Raw genomic sequence first — 16,316 nt, 5'->3', positions numbered from 1 at the left:
CACGCTTTGAATTTAAACTAAAGTGTGTGGTCGTTTGTTATTTGACATCAATTCATACTTGGTATATTGCAATGAGGCATAGAGCAAACAAGCTGCTTTAAGATATAAGAAATAATACCAAATATTATTATGTGAACTATCGAAAAAAATTCTAGATCTCGGAGAATTTCCCCAAATAAGAAAAAACAAGTATCCGATAAGACGTCATTTCCCCATTTTACAAATCTTTTTTACAAGTGTAAGGGCAGTTTGATTAGCTCACAGATAACGCTAATTATAAAATACAAATAATCCATAGGTATATAAATGAAATAAAACAGTTAGAAAAAAAAACAGTTTAGAAAGCAGTGGTGCACATTAGGTAATTGTTGAATAGTCTGTAGCCATATTTCAATGTATAAAACTATTTTGTAACTTTAGGCATTAGAGTAGGCCTCTATGCGAGAGGATTAGCGTGCGGTTCAGTTGAGAGCGTTTTAGGTAAAACAAAACATGTTTGTTGATATTATAAAATATGTCCGGTCACAAAAGATTTCCAACCTGCATCTTACTAATTGTTGCATCGTAATTTGTAAGTCAAAAGCGGTTAGTGGTCTATGCAGGTACGTTCTGAGTTTCGTCGCAATACGTCTTTCCGGCTATTGTTGTTTTAATTGCCACATATGAGATAATTAAAATTTTGTATTTACAATATGGTTGGTTATCCACGTAATGACTGCGTTGACTACCGCAGGGGTCGGCGACCTTTTTTGCACTGCGGTCGGTTTAAAACTGAAATTTTATCTAGGACATGCCTTCAAAACACAACAGATGTTCAGTAATGGAAATTTATTACAACCTTAATTCAAAGAAAACCTTGAGCTTATTTTGCAGCAAAGTTCTAAAAGTACGTAGGCCTAATGTGGCAAAGTTGGATTACTAGCGGTGACAAAGGAACTTGCTTTAAACGTACAGCCAGTAGCGATGTAGTGCAGCGTCGGCGTATTTTTGGGCGGCCGATTACTTGCCGATAATCTTCGCTCTACTAGCACAGTGGTTCCCAAACTTTCTTATTCCGTGGCCTAAATATTTTTTTAAACAGTTTGTGGCCCACCATGTGTCGCAATCTTTTTAAATGCTCTTTAGTCCATCATTCAAATAAAATATATCAATCTGGATTATATGCATATAGCAAAATTGTCTGTCTGCAATTTACGCCTATATTTTCTTACAATTCCTTTACAAATACATTGATTCTAACAACATCCAAATAATCCTTTTTACTTCCAGGTTATTTTTAGATTGGAATTAGATATCTCTATGACAACAAATTGAATTTAAGGTAAACTGCCGTGCTAATCGTGTAGCGAATAAAAAACACAGATCGTGATATTTTGCCTTTACGTATATAGTTTACAAATATTCCATAATATAGAAATGGCCTCATTCCTATACGGTTTTTAAAATGCTAACAATTATTTTAGAAAAAAAAACATATTCAGTTGCAATATTTTTAAATAGCTCCATGGCCCACTAAAAATAGTCTTGTGGCCCACTCCTGGGCCATGGCCCACAGTTCGGGAACCTCTGGGCTAGCATATAATGCCAGGTTCAGAGCTGCGCAATTTCAAGGCGGCAACCTGTAAAAGTAACATCCTGTCGAAAACGTACAAAATGCGTTAGGGGTTACTCAAGGTCAACTTTGGACCAACAATCAGCGAGTTTACGCATAGTACAATTACGCACAGTGCACATACAGTTTGGATTAAGGCCTGTCGCTGTGGCAAAACACTTTAAAGGGCTTTCAAAAAGTGCATCGTCAAAAACCTAAAATAACGACAATACGCAATGTCACGAACGACAGAAAGACTACTTAAAAAGAATAGGACCGATAAAAAATTCCTCGCGGACTGGCACCGTGCGATGGCCAGAAATTTGCTGACCGTTGAACGCGAGCACGTATTTATATAATGTCAATGTTGTTTATATAATGTATTTTGCTGACCAATCGATCTATTCAAACGGCGATTCAGGCATGAGTGTTTTTGTTTTGTCATATCTTAACTCCTCAATATTAAGCCTGTAACTATAAGTTTGCATTAGGTGTACACTTAAAAAAATACTTAAATACTTACTAGGTGACTCTGGTTCAGCCTGGGTTTCTTCCCGCGACTGCTTCCAGCGAAGGTAAATGTGGCCGAATCTTCTTACTAGATGAGGGTTGTGACTCATGAAGCGTTCGATTCGGGCATGCTTTGAATGGCGAGATTTCCTGCGGCAAACAACAAACTTTTTTATTTTTGTTTGTTGTTAACAACATAGCAGCACATTTTTGTGCTAGTTACACGATACGAATTATAAAAAGCGAAATATGCTATCCTAATCGTTTCGTGTATACTAGCATTTTGGCTATCGGTACGTCCAAATAACCGTATGCTTAAAACAGTGTATATAGTTTGGCTTTTTACGCTGTGATATGTTTCGAGAGTTAATCGCCAAAGAGTCTCACTTCCTCTTAGAGCGTGGCCTCAGCACCACGGACCCGCGTCGAGCTTCCTTCTTCTCTTTCCTGTATGTGCACTGCTTTAGCCAGGAGCCCACGATGTCGCGCTTGCGGTTGCCGGGGTTTAACGCGCAGCTGACGGCCTCGGCGTGTCGCGAGTACGCCGCGAACTCCAAAGCTCGCCTCGTGGTGCGCGTGTCATCTAGCGGTAATTGCTGATTGCAGCGACGGCCGCTGGAGGAACTGTTGGCGCGCAACGCTTCGCCATGTCTGCTTTCTTGCCGAACAGGCGAAAAGCATACTTTGCTGCAAAGAACTCTATACCGTTATTAGGGAAGGTGTGACCCGCATCTTCGGCTTATACCTTATTACAAACAGTGGCTCTGTTGTGGAAATCGGGAAAAGCGGCGCACTTTCACTCTTACATAAAAGAAGCTTTGTTTTTAAAAGCCATGCGCTACGTTTTTAGAACAAACAGAGATAGGATTATATGTTGCGATCGAAAATAAAAAATTCAAAAGAAGAAAATTTTGTTGCGCATTAAATATTGTTTGTCATAAAAAACATATGTTAAAGTATATTAAAAACAGATTAGGCTCGGTAGCATAAACAGAAACTGCTGTTTACATTAATGAGCTACGTTGCAATCAATTTTTTGTAATTAAGACAAGAAGCCTAAAACTACTCAGTTTTGATGGTCAGCAAAATACATTATTAATTGCAAACTATCTTTAAAACCAGAATACTTTTTCGTTATAAAGTGTTTCATATAAAAACTTTTTTATTTTGTCTTGTTTGAGACATTACAATGCCAAAATTTACTTATATCCCAACCAATTAGTAGAAATACGACCTAAGGATGATAGCGAAATACGCTCTATTAACGAATAATTTACATTAGCGAGTAGGTTTTATTAAATTCCCATACTTCTTTCCATGGTCTCCAAACAGCCATTTGACGTTGCATTCCGATGGATCGTCGTCACTGTCGCTTGAAAATGTCGACTCGCAATTCTCCAGGTGCTTGGCTTGAAAGGAAAGTGGTACTGCTCGAACGTCATTCCAGACAGAGCGCGCTCCACAGCGACCTTCGAAAGTGACATAATTATCAATTGTTTATGACAGTGTTTCGCAACCTTTTTGCCGTGTGGCACCCTACAGAAATTATAAATAGTTCGCGGCAGCTTTGCTCGTATTTTTCCTGAGTGTTTGACTGTAACATTACAATAAACGATATTGAAGCAGCTCATTAACTACGCAACAAGGTTAAAAAAAACAATTTTTGGCACCTTTAGTGTACACAAAAATTGTATTAAGAAGCTTACCAATAGAGCAAAAATTGGAATCCTAAAGAATTTGATATATCACTCGTCCACCTTAAGCGTTAAAGATGACACCCTAAAGTGCTGCGGCGCCCCGTTTGAGAACCACTGGTTTATAACAACGTACGTGAATGCAACACATTCTCCTTGTGAATAACACCTCTCTTTATGCAGTGCATTCATTATTGTTGAAGTTAAAGGTTTACATTTAGTCTAACTGATAAAACATATGTGACTATATGCTTGTAAGTAGAAGAAAGCGGGGATGTTTATTTATGCCGATTGGTTTAGCGTGGCTTTTTGTAGCTATCAAAAGAAAAAGGCCTTGGTCTGGTGGCCACACTTGGTAAAAACTTAGTGTATATAATAAGACACATATAAGTCTGTCCAACTGATATGAGTAAATATAAGGCCCTACGGTTAAAAACAACATATATATGCCTAATTGTAGTGTCCATAAAAAAAATTGGTAATCGGACAATTGGCAATTAAACGTAAACGTACAAGCAACCAACATAGAAGCTATTGAATTTTGCTATCGTCAACGATAGAAAACTAAATTACCTGACGGAGAAACATCACATTTAATGAGATGTGACTTTTCTTTAGTTGGTGAGAAGAACGATGGACCCCTGCCGACACCGCGAAAAAACGGTATAATGGGGCATGGAACAGCATGGTGGACATACAGCTGAGGGCTGATCGGTTGTTGAACTGTAAAAAAATCTTAATCAAAAACAATTTGCGCTTTGAGTTGTATCGTATTATATATGAGCAAGTCTGGAAAGTATGGCAGATTTCGACGAGATCTCGCGGGTGCACGGCCGAAAAAATCCAGGTGACCGGGTGCAACAAACGTCAAAAAAGTACACCTCGGGTGCACTTTCAATTTTCCAAACCACTCTGTATTGCATACATTGCACTGTAAACGTATTCCGCACAAGCGTTTTACATAATTGGGGTTTAGTTTAGTTATTTTTCGGGGTGCACTTTTAAAAGGTTGAAAAAAACTCGCGGGTGCACTTGCCATACTTTCCACAGTGGTATATGAGTAAGGAGCGAATAAGAGGGGCGCGACGTGGTCATGGACCCTCAAACTGCATTTTTGCCTATTTTAACTATAGAAATAAAATTATGTTTATTCTCCCATATTTATTTCTTCCCTGCAATTTCAATTTTGACAACTTGTTTCGTTACTGTGAAAAAGTGGCAAGATTCTAGACTAGTGCCAAAAAACGATACGTTTATCATGATGTGACGTGTGAGTTATAAAAACGCAAGAACGGATTATTAAAAGTGTAAATTTTGGAAGAAAAAAATTCGATCTTCTAAACCAGCTTCACATTGTTTAAACCTTAACAAATCTGAGATTGAAAAATGCCTGGCACAAAAACAATCCCCAGGATGCAAAAGTGCCTAGGACCATAAATCGCCTCTTTCACCATAAATCGCGCCATCCCGCACCTATTTTTGAAATCAATATGCGAGCTAGAGCGCCTCAACACGCAGAACAGTGCAAATGCCTATCTAAGTAACCTTATCATTGGCCAAAATAATTCATACAACAATATGTATGAAACAAAAACTGACCTTATTTACCGTTGGAATTTTGTGGAAACGCGTTGAAGTACTGAATCTGCGGCGGCACTAAGTACACTACCTTGCCGTTTGGTCGAATACTTCGACTTCGCGAAGGAAGCATTATTTTAAAGGTGACAAACAGCTAACCGTCCAGCAAACAGCATTATGGGAAACTGATAGAAATCGCAGAAAAACCGCTACAGCAGACAGCAACTGATAGACTCCTGACAATCAAATCAGCTGATTATATTACCAAAGCGCTTTTTGATTGGTGGAAAAGTGTTTTTTTTTTCTGGATCAATATTGTTATTCAATAAACGATATTTAGCGCAGACCAAATGAGAAAAAACTTAACCTACCTGAATATTTAACACTAAAAGAAGCGATCTGGGAAACTTTTATTAGTTTTTTAATTTATTGCGTTTGTATTAAAATCATTTTTTCAAAGGTTGTGAAAAAATAAATCAAAATTTAGTATTCTATGTTTTAAGCCATTGAATATATTTTGTCATTACGTTTTAGCATAAGTTGATTTTTGATTCTTTGATTAACTTGCAATTAACGTACAATGGTTTTGGAAAGTACTATTATTTGGTAAGTCGGATAAACTTAGACATTCACTTTCTGTATTTTCTCTTTTGTCATTTTAAGACTAACTCGCACCCGAACCTAAATGTTGTGCGTTGATTTAATAAAAATATCATACTTTTATTTCGTCTATTTAACTGGAATTTGACTATTCAGAAGATTGTATAACAACCATAATACCAACCAAAAGCATATGCAACCTAGTTAATTTGTTAATTGCAAAAGATCTTTTAAACTGAATTTTGACCCTGCTTAAATCAAACAGATTTTGTTGATTCAGTAAGTGTTGAATATAGAACAGTAAAATATACTTTATTTAGGCTTTGCGGTTAGGTCATTTCATATACAAGACTCATTCATAAACGAAACATAAAATATCTAAAACACCAGTACATATTCTTTATAAATGTATAAATAATTGCTGCCTAGTGCCGAGCTCAACATTCAAGACTAACTGGTCAATATGCACTATGGTTGATATATAGATATTTGTTTTTAGTGTGGATAACAGTGAATACATGAGAAATGGAGACTATTTGCCAACAAGAATTCAGTCTCAACAAGATGCAGCCAATCTGGTTTGTAGATCAAAATTGCAGTCTAATCCAGAGAATACTGTTGCATTGTTATCCATGTCTGAGTAAGCATTATATATATTTTTGATGTATTCATTTGTTTAAGAATAGATATAACCAGCATTGCCCAATCACAGGTTTACACTATTATAAGTTTAAGTAGAATAAGATTTCTTGCCTATATTTTAAGTATACAAGAAAAGTTTTGTTATTCATTTTTTCCAACAACTAGTTAAGATAATTATCCCCATAGTAGTAAATAAAAACAACAGAAATACCTAAATTATGAATGTGTGTGAATAAGAAATTAAAGTTCTTAATCAAACTAAACCAGTGTATCCCAACCTTTTTTACACTAGTGCCCCCTTGGGCTCAATATTATTTCATATCGCCCCCCTCATTTTGCTTTACAGGAAAGTATTATATTAATCGTTCACACACATCATATTGTCTTCACCTTCGTTTCGATAAGCTGTCAGTCATATTTTAGGTTGTGTAACATACATTCACTATAGGAATTTATAGATACATTATTTCACCAGGTTATGTCATTACCAGGAAAAATTTAACTTTCTGCACCAAGACTTTAAATCAGGGGTCGGCGACCTTTTCTAGTCGCCAACCAATCTCAGAAAGGTCTCTGTGGGCCGCACAAAATGTTAACTAAGAAATTGTATTATTAAAATATTAGAACAACTGTGAATCAGGCGGACCTCGGATTTTTTTCATCCATAGTACTAATGAAAAGTGTAATAAAGCTTTTGAGGAAACGCGATAACCTTATTAGATAAGCCCGGGCGCACCTGGCGAGCGTAGCGAATGCGATTTTTTTGGGTATACCGGCATTTTTTTTAAATTTCCTGCTAGTTTTTATTACATTGCCTAAAAAAATAAAAAATGTTAAAAAGTATGTGTAATATTTTTGAATACGTTTTCCGTTTTTCCGCGACGCACTTAGCAGACTTCCATGGCGCAACAGTAAAGAAGCGCTGAACTAGGTCAAAGACAGCATCAAAACGTAAACAAACTGGACGTAAGATCATTCGCGCAAAGCGCGAAAATTTTTTGACCGTACTAAGGTAAAATAGTCAAAAAGCATTTGAAATCGACTTCATCTAGTGGTCAAAGAGGCGGCGGGCCGAATCCGGCCCGTGGGCCATAAGTTTGCGACCCCTGCTTTGAATATACAAACCTTTAGCCGCGTATAAAACGGTGTAACGCAACAACAACCAACAACTTTACATAAGAAAGCCAATTATTACGTAACAATGGTCGGGACACTACTACACAAGTTTGCAGTACGGAAGCATTTAAGGTTAAAAGTTACCTACAGAGCTGTTTGTTACGATTTGTTATGTGAACTTTTTATAAAATTTAGCCAAAAGTACTTTCATGTAACGCCCCCTTATGTGCGTTCAGCGCCGCCCAAATGTGAAAGAGACCCAAAACGCCCCCCTAGTAACTCGCCAACACAAGGGGGCGGTACCGCCCACGTTGGGAACCTCTGATCTAAACCAACAGTAAAAAATGGTTACAGAAGCAAATAATCTACCACACAATTGCCACCTTCAAGGAGACCGCACTTTTTTGTAAATGTTTGTTTCACTACATTAGTAATAATCAGTGATTTTGTTTAGGACTTTCAGTAATTTTGTGTAGGTGTTTTAGGTATATATATGGCTTACATTTAGTGTGCAAGCGATTCTGTGATAAATTTTTACCCATTGATAAATTGTAATAAGAGTTGATTTTACCATAATTATTTCTGTTGTAGAACCTCGCATTGTTTTTCAGCATGCAAGTTCATGTAACCCTTACAACCGACTCTGGCAAGCTTTTGTCAAAACTCAACTTGATACAACCCAAAGGTGACCTTAAGTTTGTGAACGGAATGCGTGTTGCTCATCTTGCTCTTAAGCATCGACAAGGAAAAAATCACAAAACCAGGATTGTGTCTTTTGTTGGAAGTCCCATCACTGAAGATGATAAAGAGGTGGAAATATAAAAATAATATGACCCACATAAAGTTAAATTAATTGCATGTGCTACTAATTACTAATATAGAATGTTCTGTTTGTCCACCACAAGATTTATTTGCAATTTAGTAGTGTTATGGCTAGTGATGCACTAAGGCAGTGGTCGGCAAACTGTGGGCCTCAGAACCATTTAATGGGCTGCGAGTTACTTTTGAAATGCTAAGTGTTATCATGTAGTTGTGGGCCGCGTGATAGCCCTTTATTCTAAAAGTTTGTGTGGCCTAGAATTTTTGTATGTCTCAGCATGGTTCAGACCCACATGCTAAATGTGGTCCTGAGAGCTTGTCAAACTATTTTTGTTTACGTTAACTACATGTTAGCTCAAAATTTTCCGCACTTCACATGTTTATTCTTCCTTTTTTATTATGTTTTACATTATGGCATGGTAGTGTTTAGGGCAGCAAGGCGCTGTGTAATTAAAAACAAATATCCTGAATCCGCCACTGTTTTCGTAGCGGTTTTGCATAGTGGGCCTTCAATAGCTCGTAAAAGGGAACTTTTGGCCACAACGAAAAAAAGTTTGCCGATCAGGCAATCACTGCACTAAGGCAAGTCTGCAAGCTATAAACTTGCAGAATAAACGAAATCAAATTTCCAAAGAAAAAAATAATAGTTCTATATATCTAGAACAGTGGTCCCCAATCTTTTTGTTCTCGCTACCCCTTTTGAGTTTTTCTAAAATTTATACAACCCCTAATTTTATGTATGATGCATAAACCAAAAACGCCTTCATATCACTGATGATGGCATGAGCATTTGCCGAAACGTTTGAATAATAAAGCATGTGGCTTTTATGTCTATTTGGGCCGTTATTTTCACCATTAAACTTATGAACAGATCCGTATATAGTGTTCCAAAATTTAACAAATTTGAGAAAATCGCCAAAGCAATATGAAGGGAAGGCATATATCATATTACTTCAATTCAAATTAATTAGTGCTATTGTCTATATTTGTGTTTTGTTTACTTCAAGCTTAGAAAAAGTTAAGTGAACAGAATTAGGTTGCTGTTATACTCATGCTTAGTATTTTGGTCTGTAATACTGCACTAGCTTGATAGAGTTGTGGTTAAGACTCTAAATTCGCCGCATTACAATTTTATAGAACAAACCGAATGAAGGTATGCTCAATTCCCTCATATAAAGGTATGCTCAATTCCTTCCTTCAGAACAACTGCAATGGTGAAGTCACAACTCACAAACACGACTGTTTCACTGCAGCAAATGCCACATAAACCCAACTTTTAGACTGGTTGCTTAAAGCCTTTAAACTGCCAACTTTTAGTTGCTCTGCTTTTCCTTGTCATTTTTAATTCATCAACTACTACATGGGACCTTCCAGACAACCCTCAACCCCAGGTTGGAAACCACTGATCTAAAAAACACTGTAGGAAACTAATTAATTATTATCCACTGATAAAAAAAAGCTTGCATTGAGGAATGCAGACATTAAAATTAGTGAAAATTCTATTACAACAGTAGAAGGTAGAAGTCCGGTATTATTAAGAATTGTGCAGGCTTGTAAGTAATAATGATTTAAAGGTTTAATATCGTCACGCTCATAACCAAATTGCCTAAGTCATTTTTTATTGATTTTCAAAGTTTTTGAATCAGTTACTCCTTGTTACCATCACCATCCACAGAAAAAGTGCTTGGGTCATTAATAGGTCATTTCCCTCTCCCTTGTGCAAAAATATGACTTAGGCACTTTTTCTATGGATTGGGATGGCAACAAGGAATGACTTAGGCAAAAACTCTAAAAATAATTAAAAAATGACTTAGGTAATTTGGTTATGAGCATGACGATATGTGTTTTAACTTTCTTTTATTTTATTAATTTAGCTGGTGAAGCTTGCCAAGAAGCTTAAAAAGGAAAAAGTGTCCGTTGATATTATAAGTTTTGGTGAACAGGAGGTCAACACAGAGAAGCTCAATACATTTATCAACACTCTCAATGGCAAGGATGGCTCTGGGTAAGAATCACAATGTACCACGTATACAATGATACGGTTAAAAGATTTTGGGGGTTTTAGTTGAAAACTGTGACCCCTAATCAAACAAGAAAAAACACAGGGGCGGATCAAAAAAAAAGTTTATATGTCACAACATGTCAGAAAGCAAGATTCTCTAAGGAGACATTCTGTTGTCGGTACAATTCATGTTAATATTCACCGAAAGACCCAATAGCTGTATGGCTCAAAATTGCACAGTTTGAAACTTCATGCACCAAAAAAATTCAATTAAATTACAACAGAGTTTATGCTTATGTTTAATCGACAAAAATTGACATACAAAAAATGCATTTATGTTGAGTAAGTATCTCAAACTTTATTAAAGAATACTATCGTACATATGATTTTTGTGCAGAAATATCCCTTAAACCCGGCTTAACTACAGTACAAAGCAAGACAATATCGTTGGTTAATCAAGTTGAGTTTTCCAGAAAGCAAAGAATTCAGTAAATTGTAAAAAAAATATTTTGGAATAATCCATAGCCAAATTCTAAGTGAAGTCATTGCACAATGGCCTGACTCCATGTCAAACCGTTTTGAACAAATAACAAACCAATTGACTTATATAAAATTAAGTTCCTAAAGATACCAAATCTTTCCTTTGCATGACAAGCATAATTAGCTAAACATACACCCGGGAAACTGGTTTTCTTGTTAAGAAGGTTAGGAGAAATGAGATATCTTGGGGCAAAAATTATTGAGCCGAGTCATTTGCCTAAAGATAAGTCAATATGCTCTTTAATGTCAGATTTGGAATATCTTGTAATCGTTTGCAACTGAGCCACACAAATGATTAATTTATTTTTTCTATTTTACATTGATCATGTGCAATTGTGCATACAAAGCTCCGGACCATTTGAAATACCTCTGTTGACCCCCGCTTAGTAACCACTGAATTCAACAAACTTACTTTTGCCCATAATAAGTATCCGCATTTCAATAAAATACGAAGTACCATTTAACCCTAAGTTTAGTTAAACATCTAACTTATTGTAAATTTTCGTGCTGTGATATTGTTGCATTTCTGTTGTTTAGTTCACACTTAGTGACAATCCCTCCTGGTTCCATGCTTTCTGGAGCAATATCTAGCTCGCCAATTGTCCAGCAATTTGGCGGAGGAGCACCTGCCGGAGGATCAGACTTTGATCTTGGTTTTGATCCCAATGCTGATCCTGAACTCGCTCTAGCTCTCCGAGTGTCTCTGGAAGAGCAAAGGGCGCGGCAGGAGGAGGATGCAAGAAGGACAAAGACAACTCAGGAAACTCAGTCTGCACCGGCAACTGCGGGAGGTAAATGTTGTGTAATATATTGTTTTTTTAAACTGAACAAAACATGTCTATCAGTGTTGTAATCACTTAAGTCAAAGACTTGGCTTAAGTCACTGTTTTAAAATGACTTGACTTGACTCAAGTCTTTTAGGCAAATTACTTCGGCTGAAATAAAGTGTTTTCTGTAAGTATTTTTTTATAAAAGCTGTTTATCCAAATTTTTGCACATAAAACAATTTGCTTGCCATGTGTTGCGTTTTTCTTATTTTTTAGTTCAGTGATAGCTCATAGTCGTACGTTTTTGAAATTACGAATAGTTTCACGTTTTCTTTTGACACTTTACCGTGACTTGAAGATGACTCTAAATTATGACTTGACTGGGACTTGACTTGCGCAACTTTAGGCTTGAACTGGGACTTGACTTAAGTTATTTTACAAATTCCATTGACTTGGACTTAAGTCATTTTAAAATGACTTGTTTACAACACTGATGTCTTTGCTTGCGTATACAACCAATTTGTTTGAATTGTTATCTATTTTCCTAATTTGCCTAAACAATAGAGGTTGCACACTTTGCCCCAAATCACCTTTTAAACTTAACTATTTACTTTCAACAGGTAACGCCACATCTGAAGACGATATGCTGCAAGCAGCTTTGGCCATGTCTATGGATCATGGCATGGAACCACCGGCAACAGCTCCACCTGCCACCATGGCAGAGTCGGTCGATGTTAGTGCAATGACAGAGGAAGAACAAATCGCTTATGCAATGCAAATGTCAATGCAAACCACTCCCAGCGGTATGTTACTGTCACTGCCCATATTGACTAAACTTAGTTTTTCGTTAATATTTTTACAAATATTTGTCATGTGTTATAAGACGTTAAATTCAATTGGGTGCAACTTTTTTGTTAAATATAGGGAAGTATAAATTTAACTGTTTTTGTTGTATCTCTAGAGAGCACTGCGCAAACACCTATGGAGGCAGAAGGTGGTTTTCAACAAAAGGTATTTATTAGTGTTTTGTCGACGTGAACTAATTTAAATTATTTATAGCGCAAAAAATATTACGTCATTGAAATAACAATTCTTTAAATTAGCGTCAATTTTTTGGTTACTTAAGCTAATAACTCGCCAAAAAATAATTAAAATATTGCTGTGTGTTAAGGTAAAAAATTAAAAACCTTTAGAACATTCTTCGCAAACCAAACTGTTTTTGAATTGTAAGACTACGCTTTCCAAATGAGAAAAAATAATAAAAACCAGAATAAAAAAATATGCATTTAAAAAGTTATTTGTTTGTGCTCTATGCAAGATGGAGACCAACGATTTTGACGAAAGCGATGATGACGTCATTACAGACCCGGAGTTCATCCAAAGCGTTCTGCAGAGTCTACCTGGAGTTGATCCTCAAAGCGACGCAGTCCGTCAGGCAATGGACGAGTTAACCCAGCCCCGACGGTCAAATACCGGCGATAAAAAGGATTCGTCAAAAAAAGACGAAAACGCTTAGAAAAATGTATTTGATAGGAGGTCTTTGTATTTGCTGCTGCTTCTTTTGTTGTCAAGTTCAGCTGTTTTGGCTTTGTTACAGACTTTTCATGAATAAGTTAGGATACAGTGATTTTGGAAGGATGTTTCCTATATATTAACTGACCCACCTGGTGATAGTTCCAAACAAACAAAAAATAGGTTTTATTGACTACATTATTGTTTACACTAAAGCGAAAATTATACAATTAAAATACTGAAACTTGTCGTGTGGCTTGATATACAAAACCTCTGTTAAACACAATTTTTGCAGGTTTTTGCCCCATTTGCAGAAAATTTGAGTAAATCTTTTATAAGTGGCAAGTTAAATTCCAGTCCCGGTATATAGCCTAAGTTAGGTATCAAACTAACAAGGCCAAGTTGTTGCTATATTAAGTAGTCTAATTGCTTAAAATTAGATGATTTGCGAGCAATTTTAGCATTGTAACCAAGAATAGATCGCGGGCCATGACATTTTAATACAAAAAATAAAATAGTAACAAACAGCACTGTAAGCAACATTTAAGCTTAAATGGCAACTTCCGTACTGTAAAGTTGTAGTAGTTTCCCGACCATTGTTACGTAATAATTGGCTTTCTTATGTAAAGTTGTTGGTTGCGGTTGCGTTTCACCGTTTTATACGCGGCAAAATGTTTGTACATTTAAAGCAGGGGTCACCAACCTACGGCCCACGGGCCGGATTCGGCTTGCCGCCGCTTTGACAACTAGACACGAGTCCATTTCAAATACTCTTTCACTATTTTAACTTAGTACAGACAAACATGTTTTTAACTTAGTACAGGCCCAAAAAAAGTTTTTCCTATCTGCAGTTTGTTTACGTTTTGATGCTGTCGTTGGACTAGATCTAGATCAGGGATTCTTTACCGTTGCGCCGTAGAAGGCTGCCAAGTACGTCGCAAACAAACGGAAAACATATCAAAAAATATTAGACATATTTCTTAACAATTTTTTATTTGTTTTCGGCAAGGTAATAAAAGCTAGCAGGAATTTTAACAGAAATGCCGGTATACCCCCAAAAAATCGCGCTCGCTTCTCGCCAGGTGCGCCCGGAATTCAAAATCTATTAAGGTTATCGCGTTTTCAAAAGTAGCTTTATTACACTTTTAATTAGTAGTATGGATGAAAAAAATCTGAGGCCCGCCTTATTAACAGTTGTCTTAACATTTGAATAACACAATTCTTAGTTAACATTTTGTGCGGCCCGCAGAGACCTTTCAGAGTTTGGTTTTGGCCCGCGACAATGTATGTTAGACAACCTAAAATATGACTGACAGCTTATCGAAACGAAAGTGAAGACAATATGATGTTAGACAACGATTAATATAATACTTTACTGTAAAGCAAGATGAAGGACGTATATTTTTTATCATTTTTTATTTTCGTCAATGTAATAAAAACTTGCTAAAAAAATTAAAAGAAATGCCGGTATACCAAAAAAATCTCGTAACCAGTTTGTAGAAAAGGTGGCGCGGGCCGGCTAACTTATATTGTTTTAACGGCGCAGGGTTAAAACGCCATTTTGTTCACTTTTTCATATAATGGTAATAGTTATTTTTGCAAGAGGAGTATTGTGTGTTTGACAATTAAGTAGCTCTTTTACGTTATTCTCTGGATCCCACGGACATAGTGCTAATAAACGTCACGTTAGGGCCACCCTCTTCAATGCGGGAGGCTATGTTTTTTTTAAACACTAGATTGGCTTGTTGCAACGCAAATTTGCTGGCATATGTCGAATTCAATTACGCCATAAAACGGTGGAAGCGTAGGCTAATATTTTTTTCTTATTACTAGGGCCATTTTTATTTTAACCTAAAAAAAAAATTTTAACTTTATTTTTATCACATTTATTATTTTAACCTAACGAAATTGCTCATTTGTAGAGGCCACAGTTCTTCCTTGAATTGAATCCAGTTACCCAAACATGATATTTTGTCGATTTCACACCCAAACGTAATATTTTGTCGCAAAGTTAAAGGTGCTTTATGGATTATAAAAAGTGTGTCGGTTTTTTTGGCGATAGATTTAGCTTGCTTAGGCATTTTTTTATTACAGAATGTCAGTAGGCTATTCCTAAAATCCAAACTGTTAATCTTCGAAAAGACCACGTTTATCAAGATGAAGTGTTTTATAAGAATTATTTGTCGCAGTTCCTGATTTACAATGCTTCCACGACGATTTTTACAAAAATTACTCTCAAGAAACACAAAAACTTTGTCAAAAGCCATAATTTGACAAATTTTGACTTTATTTACTTTTGCGGGCCCTAATAATAACACAAAACAGCAGTGTTCGTCTTAAAAACAAAAAATAAATATAATTTATTCTTTACGGATCTAAATCAGTATTTTATTTAATTGTTGGCATAGGACTGTTTTAATATTATTTTCTTGGTCCACTGGCCTTTCTATCAAAGGAATAAGGAACAAAACAACCCATGTGTATATAAAATAACAAATATAAGGTAAGGTTTAGTAACATTGGTTCACTTGCTTTGCTTTAATTATTTATTTATCTGTTTGACTATGTTCGGTTAAGTTTTATAAGACTTCTTTTCGTGAAAACATTCTTTCGTGAAACCTTGGCACTTTAAAAACCAGTGAAAGTCAGCGTGATCCAACTGTATTTTTTTCGCCGGCCATCAGAAGCAATTCGTTTCATACGGCGGGCTATTGTTGCAAGGGCGTCTACAAATTTTATTTGGACGACCTAAAAAAATCTTACACATAACGTAATAAATCACGATATAGCCTGACGTAACGGGTACCTTAGGCTTAGAAGTATGTTTGACGCGTTGGGCGCATAAAAGATGAGCAGTAAACAATCTCCACACATAAAAGACAGAAATCGAAAAAAGTTAACGAAGCGTATAGGGTCATTTTTATTTTAACCTCAAAAAAATTATT

The 16,316-nt window shown here is 36.2% G+C and overlaps 1 protein-coding gene across 1 annotated transcript; it reads left to right on the top strand.

Moving 5' to 3' along the window:
* Positions 1-5,885: 5,885 nt before the first annotated feature.
* Positions 5,886-13,620, top strand: LOC146145153 (26S proteasome non-ATPase regulatory subunit 4-like). The gene is made up of 8 exons (XM_083389437.1): positions 5,886-5,979; positions 6,473-6,613; positions 8,343-8,541; positions 10,425-10,555; positions 11,630-11,883; positions 12,480-12,662; positions 12,821-12,870; positions 13,178-13,620. Exons 1-8 carry the CDS (start codon positions 5,954-5,956, stop codon positions 13,373-13,375), a joined length of 1,182 nt encoding a protein of 393 aa, XP_083245563.1. The 5' UTR covers positions 5,886-5,953; the 3' UTR covers positions 13,376-13,620.
* Positions 13,621-16,316: the final 2,696 nt, after the last annotated feature.

This window comes from Ascidiella aspersa, chromosome 5 (assembly GCF_963924565.1).
Source record: "Ascidiella aspersa chromosome 5, kaAscAspe10.2, whole genome shotgun sequence".
Classification (NCBI taxonomy): Eukaryota; Metazoa; Chordata; class Ascidiacea; order Phlebobranchia; family Ascidiidae; genus Ascidiella; species Ascidiella aspersa.
Note: the sequence above shows the minus strand (reverse complement) of the source record. Positions and strands in the feature narration are given on the sequence as shown.